General features: G+C 38.1%; 1 protein-coding gene across 3 annotated transcripts in view; it reads right to left on the reverse strand.

Annotated features, from left to right (window-relative positions):
- LOC137094540 (novel protein similar to human membrane-associated guanylate kinase-related (MAGI-3) (MAGI-3)) overlaps positions 1 to 19,544 on the reverse strand; it is a 152,814-nt gene that overhangs the window by 52,546 nt on the left and 80,724 nt on the right. For all 3 annotated transcript variants that reach the window (XM_067460312.1, XM_067460310.1, XM_067460309.1), the window contains exon 2: positions 3,775 to 3,891. In XM_067460312.1, the coding sequence (XP_067316413.1) occupies positions 3,775 to 3,891 (117 nt within the window). The remainder of the gene's footprint in view (positions 1 to 3,774; positions 3,892 to 19,544) is intronic.

Consider the following 19,544-nt stretch of genomic DNA (forward strand, 5'->3'; position numbering starts at 1 on the left):
GTGATATTCGATCTTATGTTAGGCTGTGTGTGTGTGTTGATCAGTGTTAAAAAAACAAAAATGTCTAAATGAGATGGTTTGAATGATTCACTGACCTGTCGATCTCTTAAGAAGTCTTAAAGTCAGGATAGTGACAGATGCTTCTTGGTTAGGTTTGATGGTTCTTCATCAGTTTTATAAGCAAAGTCATTACAAATGTCACTTCTACTCCTCTCTTTATTCATTCGTTTTGGGCATCTTGAGTGAGATTCAACTGCTTTATCCATTTTGTCCGTCTATGTTGTTGTCACATTTGCCGGTTGTTTCGGGTCAGTTTGGGTAGAGCGCTGCCATCTAGCGGTGAACTTCGGAAAAGCAGCATATTCCGAAATGTGCCAAATCATGATATCGTACCGTTTTAAATAAAATATATACCGGTATTTTTCCAGTACCGGTATATCGCGCATCCCTACTACTTACACACTAAAGCGGTTATTGATGTTTGCAGCACAATTTGACCGGAAGTGTAAAATTAACGATTGTTTTCGCCAGTAAAGTGTTATATTTAGGGCTGTCAAAATGGACGCAAAGTAATTAACGCATTAACACAAATAAATTTTAACGGCACTAATTTTATTAACGCGCAATTAACGCAGTGCACATTTTCTGCTTGATCCGTGGCCTACATAGACCGTAAAAAATATGGACGACTCGACATCATCCGTTTCCGCTTGCCAGATTTGAAGCTTTCAGGCGGCCTGTGCGGTGCTGACATCTTGGGACCGAGTCTGCCCAGTAGCGATTTCGGGACCGGAGTTGCGCAGTAGAGAGCAGGAAGTACTGCTGCGAAATCAAAAGCCCGCCCACACTCTCGCAGATGCAGAAAAATTCATTATGTTGGTGTGAAATAAACAGTTATGGAAATGTAGAAGTTTAAGCTAAAGCACCAATCTGTTCCCAAAAATCCCGAAAAAAGTCTGTTAGTGCCTCAGTGACAACTTCACTCCGAGAAGACGTCAATCTCAGCTGTCAATCATGACGTCTCCCCCCCCCCCCGTTTTTATAGCATCAAATAACTAACTAAAACTAAACTTATTTTAAAAACGAACACTTGAAATGAAATCATCGTAATGATAACTGCCTTCAATGACATAAACTAACTTTGGGGGAAAAGTATTTGAGATGAATTTTATTGTTTAGTTTGCCTCGTGTCCATTAGAAAACACAGAGGGGCGGCTATACTGGGACCAGTCACCGAGGGGCGATCGATGCGCGAAAGCTTCAATTTCTGAGAAGGATACTGCAGGCTTGGTGGCCTATAGCACGTAGTTGGAGAAATCTTGAGCAGCCACAGATTGAGAAGTAAAGGCATGAAAATTTAACAGGGAAAGAAAAGGGTTCATAAGAGTTAATAAGAGTTCAGTACATGGACATCACATACTGTGAGTCTCAAACACCATTGCCTCCTACTTCTTATGTAAATCTTGTAAATAAAAAACACCAGGGGAAAAAAAGTGCTTCTCAACATAAGGCCAACCGTGACGCAAGCATTGGGGATCATTTGTATGCATGCCCCCAACATTTGCATCTGTCCAAACATGTTCATGGTCAGGCGGAACTGACGGAGCCGAATCATCGGGACTGCAGATAAACAAACTTCTCTCATGGACACATCGCATGTCATGTTCCAGGCTGTGCAGGAGACTTTTCTACCCTTTCCACATATTAAAAATGTCAACAGTCATGGTTGATGTTTATTATAATAGGATACCACAACAATTTAATTCAAGATCGTTCGTTTGTTTGGCCCATTTCAAGCAAGCTTCGCTCAACGTCTTAAACTGAAGAATTACAGCTATATTCCTGCAAGAAGTAAGTAGCGATTTTATCCACTTATTGACTGTTTAAACAATTTCTGATTAAATTGAAAGTTTCTTAGGAAGACAGCATTGTCTAGTTAACGCAAGATACAGTAACAATAGGAAACTCCAAGTACCATATACAACTAAATAGTGTGTCTAATGACAAAGGTTGATATTATTTTGTATTACAAAATACAACCGTAGATACATTGCTTACAGATCGTTCACTCGATCATTCTAGCAAACGTCACCTTTTCCACCACATAAGTTAAAACGATAGTCATTTGACAAGGCTATTCATTTTGTAAAAATATAAGTTATATATATTTTTGAGAACTGAAGTAGGCCTATGATGTTTTCATGCTTTCAGATTACATCACAGTCACTGTGTAACGTCAGCTTACATTGTGGCTAACGTTATATAAACATGCAATATCGTTGACGAAAAAAGACAAGTCTAAAATGTAGACTGGATGACACTTTAAGCATAAAATGTCAAATGGAGATTGCTGAAATGCAGCTTATTTGTTTATTGGTGTTTTCAGATAATCTGCGCGAGAGCGAGAGCTCGCATGCATATGGTTGCCAGATTGGACATGTTTAGGTAAAACACCGGAGAGTATACAAGTTTCTTTTCACAGAAAAGCTCTGTTTGGGGGATTTAATGACTGAAATCTGGCAATCAGAAGCACACGAGCTCTTTCTCGCGTGCGGATGATCTGAAAACACCAAATAAACAAGTAAGCTGCATTTCAGCAATCTCCATTTGAGATGTTTTGCTTAAAGTGTTATTCAGTCGGTCTGTGTACGGTCAGGACTCACGAGCCGCTTCACTGAACTGCTGTGAGCTGTGAGCTGCTGGAATAAGCCAATCAGAGCAGAGCTCAACATTAATATTCATGACACTTCCAAATAAGGCAAAAACAGAGCATTACATTCTAGGGACAATTTATAGGGTTGTAAATGGACCTGTAAAACTGTATCTGGACAATTTTTGCCCTTAAATAAGCCACATACCCTCTATGTAGATATCAGAGAACAATTTAACATATTGTTTCAAATCATTCTAGGGCACCTTTATCTTTTATAGACTCCAGGACAAAAAGTGCATTTTTACACTGCTCTGCAGTCCGAGCAATCCGCGAATACACTGCAAGCTCCCTCTCGTTCATATCCGAGGTAAATCATTAACACCATCACCACTTACAGTACATGTGTAATTGAACTAATGTTTATTGAACTTCATTGAACTCTGTGTTTCTGACACTGTTCGTGTGAATTGCGCCATAGTTCGGTGCGCACACACACACACAAAATACCAACAGTTCAATAGATAGCACACAGCTTTTAAAGGGGTCACACTATGCCTTCTCTTTACAACATCCTCCAGTTATGGTGTGGTACAGGTTCGCTCACAGGTCCGCATGTAAGCTTTCACATTACCAATTTTTCATACGAGCTGTGCCCTTTACTGAACTAAATTGCAAATGTAAAAACTCCCTTTACTTATATTCTTAAAATGAGAAAAATCACTGCTTATTCAGAATTTTTAAGCTTAGGCTTAAAAGACATGAACTAGTTCTTTGAAAAAAATCTTGTGACCTTTGATACATATCTAGTCTTCGTGCTCTTCTGAGTATGGTTTCACTAATAATAAATGTACATTTGCATAAATCATGGATATTTGTCCATACCCATGCTGATTAGAGTATTACAAACCTGAAACATATTAATTTAGGATATATTTAAAACTGATTAAGTTGTGATTAATCACAAGTTAACTCATGACAATCATGTGATTAATCGCAATTAAATATTTTAATCGATTGAAAGTGCTAGTTATATTATATTATGTGTGAAACAATGTTGCAAATAGGTACATATTAAATAAATAAGTACAAATGAATAGATAGGGTGTGTATGTATGTCTTACATGGAATGGTGCGCAGGTACAGGTTGTCTCGGATCACTTGCTGCAGTTTGTGGTCGATTGATCCTTTTTGGAACTGCAGGCTAAGATAATGCCTTAAATCAGTATTCAGCACTTTACCTGCAGAGAGAGAGAGAGAGAGAGAGAGAGAGAGAGAGAGAGAGAGAGAGAGAGAGAGAGAGAGAGAGAGAGAGAGAGAGAGAGAGAGAGAGAGAGAGAGAGAGAGAGAGAGAGAGAGAGAGAGAGAGAGAGAGAGAGAGAGAGAGAGAGAGAGAGAGAGAGAGAGAGAGAGAGAGAGAGAGAGATTATAAAAGGTTACGGAAACAGTAGGTAATGTAAGTTTGGCATTATAATGTAGACTAATTCCCAGAAGAGAGTTATTGCTCTGAGGTTGCTCTTTCAAAAGATAAGGAGACTTAATGGGGTTCTCATTTATGTATTTTAGGTAGGGCAGATTCTGGGTCTTAGCGTTAGTTTATGATAAACATTTTTTAAGTTTTATATCCTAATCGCCGAACATATCAGACACACTTTTGGAAGAATTCTAATGTCCTTGCGTTATTCAGCCTGAAGGTGGCACTCTAATGATGATTGACAGACAACAAACGCATAGAATGCCATCTTAGAATGTTAGATATTGCAAGTTATGTAGGAAGTCCACCGTGGAAAACAAAGTTGTGTATTCTCAAAATGAACAGAAAACAAACAACAGAATTGCTATATATAAATGTTATTCACATGAGCACATTTAAACTAAAGGATTTATACTTTCATTAATTTGATATGCTACTCCACCTGGGAAGAACAGACATGATGCCAACTAGTTACTGAGCTGATGCAGACTATAATAAACACCCAGCTGAAGCGGACTGATAGCATCTTGGTTTACGTGAGGTAACGTGGAACTAGCGGGGCAGTCTGAAATCTGCCCCAATGGCTCTCTATGAGAGTGTACTGCATTATTTTTTTCACCGCAGATTTGCACTGGAAAATTGTGGGATGCTGTAGGGCTGGGGAGGGCTCCGAGACTGGCTACCTGCTTAGTGTCATGATACATGCCTGCCGAATCCATGCAGATTATTACCAAATATTTTATTTCATAATACTGAACATATTTACAATTTATTATTAAGTCAGGGTCTATGTTTGAATGGGCTTTGTCTCGCCTGCCCTTAAAGACGAGCCGCTGCTGCTGAAACTATGAACACAGTTTAAGACATTGTTTGTCAAAGAGATTTACAAAAACTACAGGAGAATATCTAAAAAGCATGTGATGAGACTTATGAAACATGTCATATTATGGAAATAAAATGGAAGCAGAAGTTTCTACTCTCATTGCTGCCTAGACAAACAACTGAGACATGTCATGCGTGATTTTGCTTTCCTACGATCAATTTTACTAGTATGGAAAGTACTTTCTATTAGTGCCCAATTGTTTTTTTTTTGTTTTGTTTTCTAGGACAACTTACTCTGCACATGCAAGCACACACTCAGTGTGAGAGCCAGCTGCACAAAAACACATGGCGTAAGTCTCTTATAAGCTTTGCTAACTCAGAAAAGACTTCACAAACAAGCTGACACGGTGTCAAAAGCAACTGTGAAAAGTGAAACCTAATGAAAACCCTTACACACAGAACTTTTTAAAAGCCTCGCTTTCCCTCTTTCTGCCAAACTCCAAAGACGCAACTCTGGGAGAGTTCAGAGAGATTTGGGGAAAGTTGCTCTGTAGGGGAAGACAGAGATTGTTTGCTGATACAGACTGAGGGTGGATGAAAAAATGAAGGGAAACAGAGAGAGAGAGAGAGAGAGAGAGAGAGAGAGAGAGAGAGAGAGAGAGAGAGAGAGAGAGAGAGAGAGAGAGCACAATTTGAGGGATGGGAACAAATTATATTAAAGAAGTGAGAAGTCACAGTTTCTTTATCTATTTATTTTTTTTGCCTTAGTTTGTTTTCATTTTAATATCCTTGGATTTATTACCTCAGATCTACATATGACAGATCTATTGATTAAGTTATTATTATGTTCATAGACAGAAATCCTTACGAACAAATAAAAATGCTATATTCATTAGAAAATAAAATTTTGCAATTTGGTTTTAACAATGCCCCTGATCATTTCAGTCTGGATTTAACAGTTTGTAGGACACATTTCAATGCAGATTAGTGTTTCTTTTAATCTTTGGCAATATAATGTGGCCTTCGCAAAGACTATCAATGTCAGATTAGTGAACAGATCATTCTTTTGAGTTGGATCTTTTTTATTGAACGGAATGAACTTGTTAACAAATCCGGTCTAAATTTGAGAAAGTTATGGGAGAAGAGGCACCGATCATTTGGAACATTATAATATTAGAGGTTAAAAATAACAACAGATATTATAATCAACTGCTATTTATTTTTGAGATATAATAAACCTCTCAAGTGTTTATTTTCTAACTAATGAAATGTGAACATTGGATAACTTTCTTGAAGTAAATGCAATGTTAAGTGTCACAAGCTGTTTTATTGACGCCTTTCCTCGGTTGAAACACTGATTGATTGCAGAGGCTAGACTGGCCATCTGGAGCACAGGGAGTTTTATATCCAAATATCAAAAACATTTGAGATATCCAATCAAAATGAAGGAGGCGGGATTTACTGTCCAGAGAAACTGAGCAATGCTGCATTTTGTTAATTCTTTGAATGCTTTAAATCAATAGTTCCCAAACACGTTCCTGGAGGACCCCCAACAGTGCCCATTTTGGATGTGTCACACCCACATTAGGTATACCGAACTCAGTATTTGATGACCAGGATGCAGATTATCTGACCTTTTCGATTTTCACAGATTTTTTTGCCATTTACATTACTTGCCAATCCCTCCAAGTCAGAAAATGTACACTTAAAGGTTAGTTCACCAGTGTTTTTTTTTTTGACAAATAATTTTCGTCAATTACCTTTTTTTCACCAACGAGACGATAACTAAATAATAAACAGCTTTGTATTACAAAAACTAGGACGAAATCTATTGTCATTTTCGTCAACAAATACAAACGAGATGAAAATGTTAGGGAGGGATGATTAGGGATATAGTATAATTTGACCTCGTCCAGCGAAAGTGATCATGCGCTCGGGGCTGTTGGGCATATAGTGTTGTATTTGAGGTTAAAAAAAAATTTGGTTTCTCACACAAAGCAATGGTTTCATGTTTTAAAACATAAATGTGTCGTCACAAACCACAGGGTTTCATTTTAAATTAAAGTTGTTTGTGCTTTTTTTTCCTCTTCTTTATAGAATTACACCCCATTGACATGTATTGTATGACTGGCACAGTGCAACGGTTGGAGTTAAAAATCTTCATTTGTGTACTACTGAGGAAACAAAGTCACCTATATCTTGGATGCCCTGGGGATAAGCAGATAAAAATAAAATTTTCATTTTTGGGTAAACTATCCCTTTAAGAAATGCCTGCTTTACATATGAAATTAGAGACAGTGCATTCCAATGCTCACACACCAGCTTGCAGGTTTGCTGTTGTGTGAAATATAGTTTTTAATTGTACAGATAACAGCTTGCATTATTGCAACAAGATCACAAACCAATCCGCACTGAAATGTGTTGCACAAACTGTTAAGACTTTTTGGGCTGGGGAGAAAGTTATGAGTTTTAAAAAGCTACAGTGTCCTTTCATAGTTCATCAAGCTCTTTCATCTCAAAAGATCAAGGAAAAATAGATTCCCTGTATATAGAATCCATTAAAATAACAACAGGAAAAAAAGAAGGAAAAAAAAAAACAGGGACCACGAGCAAAAAACCCCGAAATTATAAAAAATGTATGACATGACCCGTTTAAGAAGGAAAGTGTGAACGTGTGCAGACAGATGCCACAAACCACTAAACCCCTCGCCCATAATCTCCTGTCTTCACCCCTTGTGCGATGCTGCCAGTTCTCATAAAGCACCATAATCTCCTCATAAACACAGCGTGACCCATTATATGTCATAACCTTTGGGCGGAAAGGCAGGTGTCCCTGTCAAAAGTCCTGAATTAAGCAGGATTTACCAACCACGAAAAGCTGAAATATCACGTCATTCTAATTTATTTTGACAGGGATAAAACAGGAATTATCGTAGTGTTGACTCGAGGAGCAGATATCAGCAGCTTTTTAATGGCTTGATGACTTAATGTGACTTGGAGATGATGCAGTTTTTAAGCATGGCTTCACCGTAGCATGCTATAGGTCTACTGCCCCTGCATGGGAAAGTTTCAAGATCGCAAAAATAAATAAATAAATAAATAAACATTAAATAAAATAAATACATTAAATGAATAAATAAGTGAAATGAATAATGGAATAATACTAATTAATTAAAATAAAAATTGTACACAAAAATATTATAAGTATGCTTATTTATATGTAATGCTTCTCATTTACAAAGTAAGGTACATGTAAGAAGTACAGAGACAGCTCCAGAGTACTCTTGACAAAAAATATTTATATCAGCATCCAAAAATTGCTCACTCGTTTGCATTCATTGCTTCCCATATGGTGCACCATGTGGCATTGACTATACAGGGAATAGTGAATGAGTGAACGAGTGAGTGACTTTGACACAGCACATGTGGTCAAGGAGAGCAACATGCACAAGAAACACTACTGAAGGGTCACGCCAAGTGAATATGAGCCATCATTAAAGGTGCTGTAGGTCTACCGTCACCATGCATCTTTGTGACCTTTATCTCACTTCCCAGATAACAGAATAGCACTTTATTTACTTTAATCGTGGGTTCATTTAATAAAAGCCCACCTGAGCCACATCATCTCTATTGCCAATGCCTTCACAGGAACTTAGCATTTTTAATTTGACGTGAATGAAAATAAGGCTTTGTGAGAGAACGGCAGTGTTTAAAACATTCTGTTTTAGGTCATATTTTATTTTCACAACCTATTTTTTCCTGAAAATATATCAGAAAGATGTATTTTCAATGTTTTATCGATTCAGCAAACAATAAGAGCAACCCATTTTATACACTATTCCTCACAGCTTAGTTTTCAAAAATGCCTCAAATTAGGAAGAAAATCAAAAGTCTCAGACTTAGACTCTATTAGGGTCATATTCTCACTATTAAGCAGCTATTAACTACGACTTTTGCCTAAAAAAAACTCCTAATTACTGCTTATTAATATTTAGTGCGGTGGTTGTTAAATTTAGGTATTGTGTATACTTGGTAGTGTTGTAGTCAAGACCACCTATTCCAAGACCGAGTCCAGACCACGACCAATGTGTGTTGAGACCAAGACAAAACCTAGACCAAGGCAAGGGGAGACCGAGGTTAGACCGAGACCAGACCAGCACTCCTTTAATTCATAAAGATCCACACTTCTGCCTGAGAAATGAGTTATTTTTAATCAATAAATTATATGTAGAGCTGTTATACAAATTCATTGAAATCATTAACAACAAAATTAATATTTGCACTGGTGGTGGTACAGAAGATGCATCTGAATTGGTAAATTACAAATGCATAAATAATGTTTAAAAATGTTTTATTTAATAACTGTATTAAAGCAATATAATGTTTGCAGTCATGCTCAAATTTGTGAAAATGGCTCTATTGCTCTTGTGATATTGCTTAAATATATCACATTATAATATAAAATCCAGATCTCATACAAATACTTTTTTGCAACAATATCTTGAATTTAGTGAGCATTTGTATTCATTTTGGTGTCATTTTTGACACAATCCCTCATTTTTGAACTGGCACAATAAATAAATCAAAGAAGAAATAAGTAATTGTTGCATCTGAAGCAGTAAGTTTTACATCCAATCACATTAATGACGTTAATTATTAAATTAGACAATGCACCAGCAATTTAGTAATATCGCAGGAGTTATGGTCTTGACTGGTCTTGAAACAAAATCCTGAGACCTAAGTTTGAGACCGAGACAAGACCGAGTACAAATGTGGTCCAGACCGAGACATGACCAAGACCTTCAAAAAAATGGTCTTGAGACTGGTCTCGAGTACTCGAGTGCACATGCAAATACTAACTGAAATCTGTAATAAACATTGAATATGTTCTAATTGTTATACTCAGGTAACATCCTGGGGTCAAAAAGGACATCCAAAAACATTTTTTTTACTGTCTCTTTAGCACTCTATCTCTTCCTGGATTCAACTGGACAAAGGTCTGGACTCTCTTCATCATTTTCAGCTTAAATTCTGGGATTCTGAGTTCTGAGGCAGAGCCATCTGAAGCTATACAGATGCTCTCTCTCTCTCTCTCTCTCTCTCTCTCTCTCTCTCTCTCTCTCTCTCTCTCTCTCTCTCTCTCTCTCTCTCTCGCCCACCTTCTTCTTTCGCCAATAAAATGGGGTAATAATATAATCCTGTCATGGGAACACAGAGAATTTGTTAGGGGGAAGACCAGAGGTTTTAGAGAACATTATCACCATATGCCACTCTCTTTATTTCCCATTTTCATCTGTCAATACCTTAGGTCATTCCTCATCTTCATTGCTTTTCTTTTTTTTTCTCATAACCCTTTTAACGTTGACATTTTTTCCTTTAGTTTTCCCCTTTTGCCTATCTCTGTCTTTCTCTGTTTCCTTTTATACCTATCAGAAATGACAGAGCAGCTTCATAATCCGACTCAGATTCCCTCCTGTCACAGTGCTCACAAAGCATGGCAAGGACATACCCCCAAAAAATAAAAAATTCTAATCAAACAAACAAATAAAAAACAGAGGGCACAAGGGAATTATCATTGTTTGTTCTTTTTTTTTACCATGAGAGAAGAATCTCCATTTACTACCGTTGAGGATCAGCCTTGTGCCATGATTTGCATTTCCATAAAAATGCAGTTGCTGTAAACAGAAAAAGTACTGTATAAGTTTTATCTTTTATTATGATTTTTTAAACACTATTTTGCATATTCTACTATTCAATATAGAACATCTAGCAGGAATTTCAAGAATACAGCACAAACTTGAATTCTATTATGAACTGCATTCTGACACACAACACACAAAACAGCATCAGGCATGCACAGCTAGAAAATTAAAAATCAGCATGATAAATACAATAATTATCTTAACATTATGTCTCTCTCTCTCTCTCTCTCTCTCTCTCTCTCTCTCTCTCTCTCTCTCTCTCTCTCTCTCATATATATATATATATATATGTGTGTGTGTGTGTGTGTGTGTGTGTGTGTGTGTGTGTGTGTGTGTGTGTGTGTATACAGATGTATACATACCATGGTTGCCATGGTAACTTTTTTATAAAGGCCATCCTACAGCCTTTTTGCCCCCTCAGACGGCACATTTATCTAATTGGTTAAACCTCTATATACTGTACTGTTCAGGAGCAGATGGCACTTCCGCCTGATTTGGCTTGTTTGCCACCGACAGCTCAAATAAGGGTTCGTTTTCTCAGCTGTGCTCCGATTCCCCATTGATTCTCTATACAGCACTGCTGAGGAGGCCTGTTACACACGCATCTATTAGACGTCACTGATTATGTGACTCAAATTAGCTCTAAAATATTCCTGCAAATGTCTCCCGAAGCGCTCAAAGGTGACGCCACTTCTGAAGCTCTAACATTGGAGGAACGAGAGAGTTGAAAAACAGCTGGCTGCAGAACGGATTGAAAACAAGCGGCAAGACAGCTGAATCACTATTTTTTGATCGCTCTTCCGACCTTTCAGAGACCGCGTCCCCGGAAGAGCCCAGATAAAGCCTCTCGCTGATGACAGATTTGAGCCATTACGACAATCGCTAAGACAGTCACATGAGCACAGCGTGCGGTTATTCTTGAAAGCAATGTGGAGAACCATTACTCGTATTTTCATGAGAATGTGAAAGCTCGGTCTGTCATAACATTGAGGCGAGGGAGTTATGATTTCCGCCTAATGGCACTATGACCAAAAAGCTGTTACTGATGAAGAGAACAAAGCTAATCAGAACAGAAAAACACAGAGTCAGACAATGAGAAAATGAGGAACAAGATAAAGGAGAAATGAGTAGAACAGAAAATAATTCAAAGTTGACAGAACGTAGACAGTGTTGCTTCTCACTTTGAGAACAAACTCAGGTCATACTCCCTTATCTGACATTCAATGATCTTTCTGAGTTTAATCTTGCATAGTTTCTCACCGCTACAACAACTACTGAACAAAACGTGGAAAATGTGCACGTTTTCCCATGCAAATCTCGCTGCCATGATGCTAGGGAGATGTGGCTGTTTGCCAAGGAATTGCTATGGTGTTATTAAGGTGTTCTGAGAGCTATGTGGTTGCTATGTCGAAAAAAAATCAGTCCCCTAGTCTCCATGATATTCTGCCCCCTAGATAAAGCTAGATATTTGCATAGTCTTGCATTAAAGGAAAGACCTAAATATTGAGACTTGGGGGTGGGGTAACCACTTTGATGTCATATTGCTGATATTATACATATCAAAATTTAATCCGAAGCCATATATTACAGCCTTTTTAGGCAAGATGGGAAACCTCTTGTGGCTTGTTACTTTAATATGAGGAAAAGGAGAGCTCTCTGTGTCAGAATGCAGAGAGGAAGGAGGAAAAGGAAAAGAATGTCAAGTGTTTGATCCACTGAAGCTAAATAGGGAGCTATGTGGCAAGCCTGTTGCAGAAAAAAAAAGAGATCTTTGAGAAAGAGTTGTTGCAAATGTGGCAGCCGTTGCTGTCTACATGAGGATGGATTTACTGTATAACAGAGACCTTCAAACGCCTCCACAAAAGAATTTCTAAAATAAATATGAAAGGACTTTGGGAAAGTCCTATCAATCTGTCGGACCATGTGATTGACTGAATGAACGTCTGGCAATTATCTGCAAGGGATGCTTAACTGACTAGTCAATAAGTAGTTTCTAGACCTATTTGAAACTATTTAAAAAAAATAGAAAAAATTTGAATATTAAAAATAAAATACTAATAGGAAAAAAAGGTAAAATACTGAATGATGAGACAACTTATTCCATGAAGATTTGTTAATTACATAACCTATTCTGAAACAATGCAACAATATAAATCGGAGTACAAGTCCTTGATTGTATAATATGAGTATAATATTCTAAAATGTGCATATCGTTGCTGTCGGGCGGAAACATTCTCCAAAAATGCGAGTTTTCAGGAAATGGAGGAAACACTGTCGTCAAAGTTTATGTTGTGGCTTAATATATGGTCAAACACTTGTGTCATTGTGATAACATTTTACAAAAATAAAGTTCAAATGAAGGTTTTTGACCAGCGAATTTCGGACAGATGAGCCTTGTCCGTCTTTAAACGGACGCAGTTAGTGCACCGCATTATGTTTCCATCAAAGGGTGGCTTCACAGTTTTTTTTTTGTCATTTGGTTATTAAAGACGAAGATTAAGTCTTAAAGATTAAGATTGACTATGACTTGATGACAAATGCTAGACTAAGACACTCTTCTCCACTCCTCAAATTCTAAAGATGTAACGATTCCCTCCGAACCGTTTGAAAATCGTTATAAATGCGTGACGGCTGAAGTGGGTTGAGATGTACACGATACACATTTTTAAACAGCCGGGGCGTTTACTGTATAGTATGACCTCGCTTTACAGGCATGATAGCAGCGAGCAAGCTGTAGCTGGTGTTACGGATGGTGCGCGCACACTGACTTGAAGCAGAGCGAACGTTTTCAGTTCATTCTTATGGAAGTTGAGCTCGTGAGCACCAAGCTTGTGAGTGTCAAGCTCAACTTCCATAGGAATAAATTGAAAAATGCTCGCTCTGCTTGGCGCCAGTGTGCATGCATGTTTCCGAAGACTTTCTGAAGACTAATAATCACCATAGTGAGAAGCTCCAGTAACCTCTGTCAGCATGTAAACGGATATTAATAGATCAAACCACTCTGACCAGCGGATTTTCAGCCCTACTCACGGAGACGAGCGTGAGAGTCACAGAGATCACAAGGTGCATCAGTGTTTTCACAGCGAAAGATAAAAGGCTGTTTTCTGATGTAGTAAATGGATTCATAAACAGAAAGACCACCGCAAGGATGTATTCCACATACTGAAGGAGAATGCTGTGCTGTTGCAAAACCAAGAGTTGTATTTATTTATCTCGTTCTCTAAATGTGTACATTGGATTTTTTATTATTATTTGTTGATTATTATTATGGCATATTTTGTCACAGTGTGTTCTGGTTTTCTAACTCAAATTTTAAGAAATATATTGAAATTTTGCCTTTATAACAGTGTAAAGCCCCTGTCTGTCACTGTTGTAGTTGTTATTTCTGCTATTCCTCTGTGCAGGATGAGGCTGAAGAAGGTGTCCAGACCCTGCAGCAGACAGACTGAGCTCCTGAGAAAGCAACAAAGGAAGGGCTCCTTCGAGGACTTTTTAAAATTTGTTTTAAAATGTCATTTGTCATTTTGTCTTAGAAATAAAATGACACTTTTAGTTTTTCCATTTATAATCACATTTTGTTCCTCTCAATTCTGCTTTCGTTTTAACTCCTACGGTGGCCGATTTAGTCTAAGATTAACATGGCAATCCCCCTCTTCGCATTTGACACGGTGCCATCGAGTGTTAAAACGTGAAAGGCAAAGCTTGAATTTATGGGTATGTCCCTCTTTGGCTAATATACTTTCAAGATGGAGGAGCAACATGGCGACCAGCATTCGAACCCCTCACCCGTATGTATTTTCAATGGCATATTATAAACTTATGAGAATACTTAATTACTTGAAAGAAGTAAATATACATTAATGAGCACATATATTTTTGAAAGAACGGAGTGTTTTTTAGCTAAGAATAAACTAAAATAGTTACACAGTGTAGCTTATAAATAAAACTGCCAAAATATGGATAGATATGGAATTGTACACACTTGGACCTCACATTAGGTTTGTGTTGGAAGGTTTACAATATCACTAAAAATCCATTTCTCTATGGAGAAGATGAATGGACCTTAATACAGAGAGCTAATTTGTAAGGATGTTGTTGAAATTGTGTACAATTTGTCACCTTTGCTATTGATCCACCCTCTCTCTCTCTCTCTCTCTCTCTCTCCCTCCATCCTTATAAATTCTCCAACCAATGAGCAACTAGCAAAGACTGCAAAAAGCCTTGAAGCTCAGAGAGGCAAGGTGAGGGTTTATCATGGAGAGGAGTGGGGTAGGTGATTTTAAAACAATCCTGTTAGCGGTCACAGTCAAAGTCAAAGTCGTTTTGTTTATCTCCTGGATAAAAAGAGGAGAAGCAAAATACAATAGTCCCAAAAAATGTTTGCAGATAGTAAAAGTGTCTGTGTGATGAGGCATTGCACTAAGGTAGTTACTGCTGTGCATGCGGAGGTCAGCATGTGCCATCATTCGCAGTGCTGCAATTGATAGCGGTCATAAAGTAGGCAATACTGATGTAAAGTATATCAGAATACACAGTTTAGAGTAAACTATCCAGTAAACTAGACAAACAATCCAATAAAAATACGACACATTCAAAAGAATGCAGTAAGAACACTTAATCACACTTAATATGAAGACTAAAGGTCCATAAAGATAAACAAACATTTGAATTAATACACCACATTAAATCACTGTTTACAACAAATGCTTGTAGATAAAAAAATAAAAATAAAATCTTTGTATACAGTAATGTGTACCGTTGAAACCAGCAGTTAAGATGCATATAAAGTATACTTTAGAACTAACCTGCTTTATGTCCGACAAATTAAAATACGGAACGAAGCCCAAACTAACTTTGTCCGTTGTTCAAAAATAACCTATGATGTAACGATAATGTCATCTATATATAACAAATTATTGACCAGAAGTCCATTCAAATGAGAATTAAATAGAACCGATGTTTTCTGTTCTTCATAGAATGGGTTCTCTGAGGTAAAGTTTCCTGTGTGATTATAGATAATGTGTGTGAGAGAGAAAAGAGAAAGCACGTCACTTTTCTCAGCAAACTGCCCTCGTTAGTGAACTTTGTGTGAATGCATATGCTTTCTAATTGGCGTGTTATTAATAATGATCCCCTTTACCGAATGTCTCGCCCTCTGCAGGTATATGAGAGAGGAGAGCAAGTATAAATGGGCAAGAGTGTCTGTTATGTGTGCGTGCTAAAAACTCCCTGATGCTCAGCTTTTGACTACAAGCTGGTGATAAATTATATAGCTAGTGAAAAACCGCACACCTGAGGACTTCAGAGTAACTGACAAAATAAATTACAGCAGCCCTGTGAACTTGAAGATGACAATGTCAAATCTATTCTAAACAATTCACTGGCCCAAATTTTCCTTTATCTTAAAGTATTTATCTGTCTGTCTATATTTTGACATTTTTATTTAAATAAAAAAAGTAAAATAATTACTATTAATCACCTTTTAAATCTGTCTTTTGGTTTGGCAAATCTATCAGTTGGTCCAGCTGTATCCACATATAATCTATCTATCCAGGCCCGTCGCGACAAGGCAAGCAAACCTAGCAATTGCTTGGGGCCCCGAGCTGGCCTGGACAACGACAGGTTAAGAATAAAATGCAACGACACACTGTGTGAGCGCCCCTTTGATAGTCAAAGCAGTAAAGTGCAATGACACTGTTATCGGGATCCCCCTCAAGGGACCCCTCTCAGCAGTCGCTGACAGGAGCCAGCCAACCACGTGTTCTGCCGGCAAAATAAAAAACCTCCTTGGCAGCCCTCATGAATCGTAATTATGCTTCAGAAAGCCAGAAAAGAAAAAATAAATAACTTAACAAAAATAGTGGTAAGTGATAAATTACACTGGATAAAATAGCTCTACTTGTCTTGTACAAAAATGGTGTAATTTTACAGCAGGTAGGCTAGCAAAAATTAATGTTAGCTACCTGCCTGACGGCAAATGCTGCTTGTAACGAACAGTTAGAGAAACTTTTTCTTTTGAACTGACAGAATATGGTTACTATAACAAATATACACTGTAGATGCAAGGTTGAGAACCCAAGTGCAGTCTTTTTATTAAAGCTTAACATAAATCCAAACATAAACAAAAGACTTGACTAAATTCGACTTCACTTGACATAAACTTGACTAAACAAACCACTCACCAACAGCGGGTTACAACATACAATAACTGACAAAGACTATGGCAAACATGAGGGCTTAAATACACAAGAGCTAATGACGAGGCAGGGGACACCTGTGAACAATGATTAACCCATAAACCAATGACAACATGACACAGGAACACAAGGCAGAAACACATGAGGGCATAGTCACATGACACAGGAACACATGACAAAACCAGGAAGTGCATGACAACATGATAGTGAACATGAAAACCTAGGGTGCTTCTCATGCTGCGTTCCACTCCACTTTAAGACACGCACTTGCAAACTTCCCTAAGCACTTCCCCTTGGGGGAATCCCTGCCGCCATTTTGAAGTGCGTTCCACTTCGTGAAGTGGACAAGGGAAGTTTGTATGGACAGACCCTTGCTCCCTCGATTTTGACCGAGTGAGCGAGTCTACTTCATATGTACACTTCAGACAGCTTCATATACCACAATGCAACGCGATTGTGACATCATCACATATCACGTTTAATTTCCCCCACCACAAACAACTATAACTATTTTAAAAAAATTTTTAAAACAACCCAAACACATCCATATACATATAGAATGCTGCATTAAACAATTTCGTAAAGGTAAAAAATAAATAATATATCAACTCCATAGTGGATTCCAAGTGATCAAGGGCTTAGGGCGTTCCAGTTCAGTCGATTTGCAAAGTTTCCGCCAGTAGTGGGCACTCATGCAATGTAGGCATGACGCACATCCGAGTGAACGAGACGGAGGGAAGTTTGCGAGTGAAGGGCATGATAAAAACGAACTGGAACGCAGCATCAATATCCCTCCTCGTTTCCTTGCTCCTCTGTCCTCCATCCTATGACCCGGAAACCGATGGAGCTCCGCCATCTTGTAGGAGATCTCAATTCTCTAATTGCACCGCGAGGAGGTGAGGATCGAGGAGTGAGAAGGCTTCCTGAGGAGTCATGAGCGAGGATACACAGGAGTATCCTTAGCGGAAGTGTTTTATCGACTAAACGTGACACAAGCATTAATTCTCCTCCCCCTTCATATCGTGCCTCAATTTATTCATAATTATTATTATGTTTACATGTAGGCTAGGCTACAACACACATGTTTGTCAAATAACAACACCTGACAGTTGCAGAATTATATCAAAGCACAACAAAATGAAAGAAACAAATAGAGAAACAAATAGGAACTAATACTATACAATGAATAAAAAGCAGTTAATAACTGGAATTTGTTGTTAATAATAACTGGTAATATTGATTAAAATATGGACAAATGTTGTATTTTGTGGAGGCGGAAGCTACAATATAAATAGTTATCTCTAATGTCCAAGAATCACAAATAAATCCAGCAGTGAGGAGTCATCATTAACTAACGCCGCTTTAAAGTGACGCTATAGGGAGCGAGGATATATAATTTCACTTGATTCTATTCCTCCGTCCTCGCGTCTTTTCCTCGCATCCTTCCCTCGCATCCTGAAGGGGCGGAGCTAAGAAGCGAGGAAAGGAAGCTAGGAAAGGAAACGAGGATGCACAAATAAGAATTGGGAAGCACCCCTAAAAACATGAAACATGACAGACAGGGTTGCCAAGTTTTTAAAACAAAACCCGCCAACTACTAGCCCTAAACAATAGCTTCTGGGGTACTCCGGGGGGGGAAATGGTGTTTGGGGGGTAAAATGTGTGTTATTTTTGTAAGGTTGCCTGCTATTCACACTCATGGGTCTATATATCACATAATAGTCGCTTCAACCCACGGAAAAAACTTGGCAACAGGAGCTCTGTTGACATTTGACAACTAACATTATGCGTCGCTTCATTGCTCTGATTTGTTGTAGCTCTATCCAATCAAGGTCTTTCCTGGTTCAGTTGAAACACGCCCCATAATCACAGCCCAATGGAGCAGTTTCAGACTCATATTCTGACTAGAATTGAGTATAACCATGTCAGGCTAGACAAAACAGTTTAAAAGTGTTAACTCATGTTGCATTCCAAGTCATACGATATGTTTGATCTTAATGTTTTAGTCATTGAAATGTTTTAGTCAATGTTTTAGTTTTGAAATGATGATCGCGCCCCTTTGTGAACCGAACACACGCACTCATTCATATTTCTCATTCAAATGATACACACGACTCTTTAGCATTATGCGATCGGTCACGAGACACACGAGGGCCAATGGCATTTTACAATCAAACCTGGTCACGAGACATATGAGAGCCAATGCTGTCAAAGCTGACGTGACGTTACTTCTGGCGGCAATATTTGAAATGTATTAATCTTCGGCGGATGGACTCGACGTTCTGATCGCTTTTGGGGGTTTACTTCATACAAACCAATCGTTTGGACTCGCATCACTTGGGATATTTGCACTGAATCTGAATAAATTGTGCCTGCAGTCATATCTGCCTGTTATATCCTGTTTTTTATAATTCATAAATGGGTAGGTTTAGGGAAGGGTTTGAGTTACGCGTTCAAAATGTGTCTGAATAAAAAGAAAATAAATGAAAATAAAATGATGCTGATGAATAAGGTGGGAATCTGTGTGTGGACCCATCACAGAATTTTTGGCGATTCCGTGAAACTACCACGGATTTTGAATTAAGGGTTCGTGTTCATTTCACGGAATTCTGTGAGACCAGGTTGCTTGGCATACAATCTTTCTAGTTCTTAGCATTCCGGTAGAGTTCGCTGAATTTTTCCTCATCTGTAGGTTAGTT

This window comes from Pseudorasbora parva, chromosome 12 (genome assembly GCF_024679245.1).
Source record: "Pseudorasbora parva isolate DD20220531a chromosome 12, ASM2467924v1, whole genome shotgun sequence".
NCBI lineage: Eukaryota > Metazoa > Chordata > Actinopteri > Cypriniformes > Gobionidae > Pseudorasbora > Pseudorasbora parva.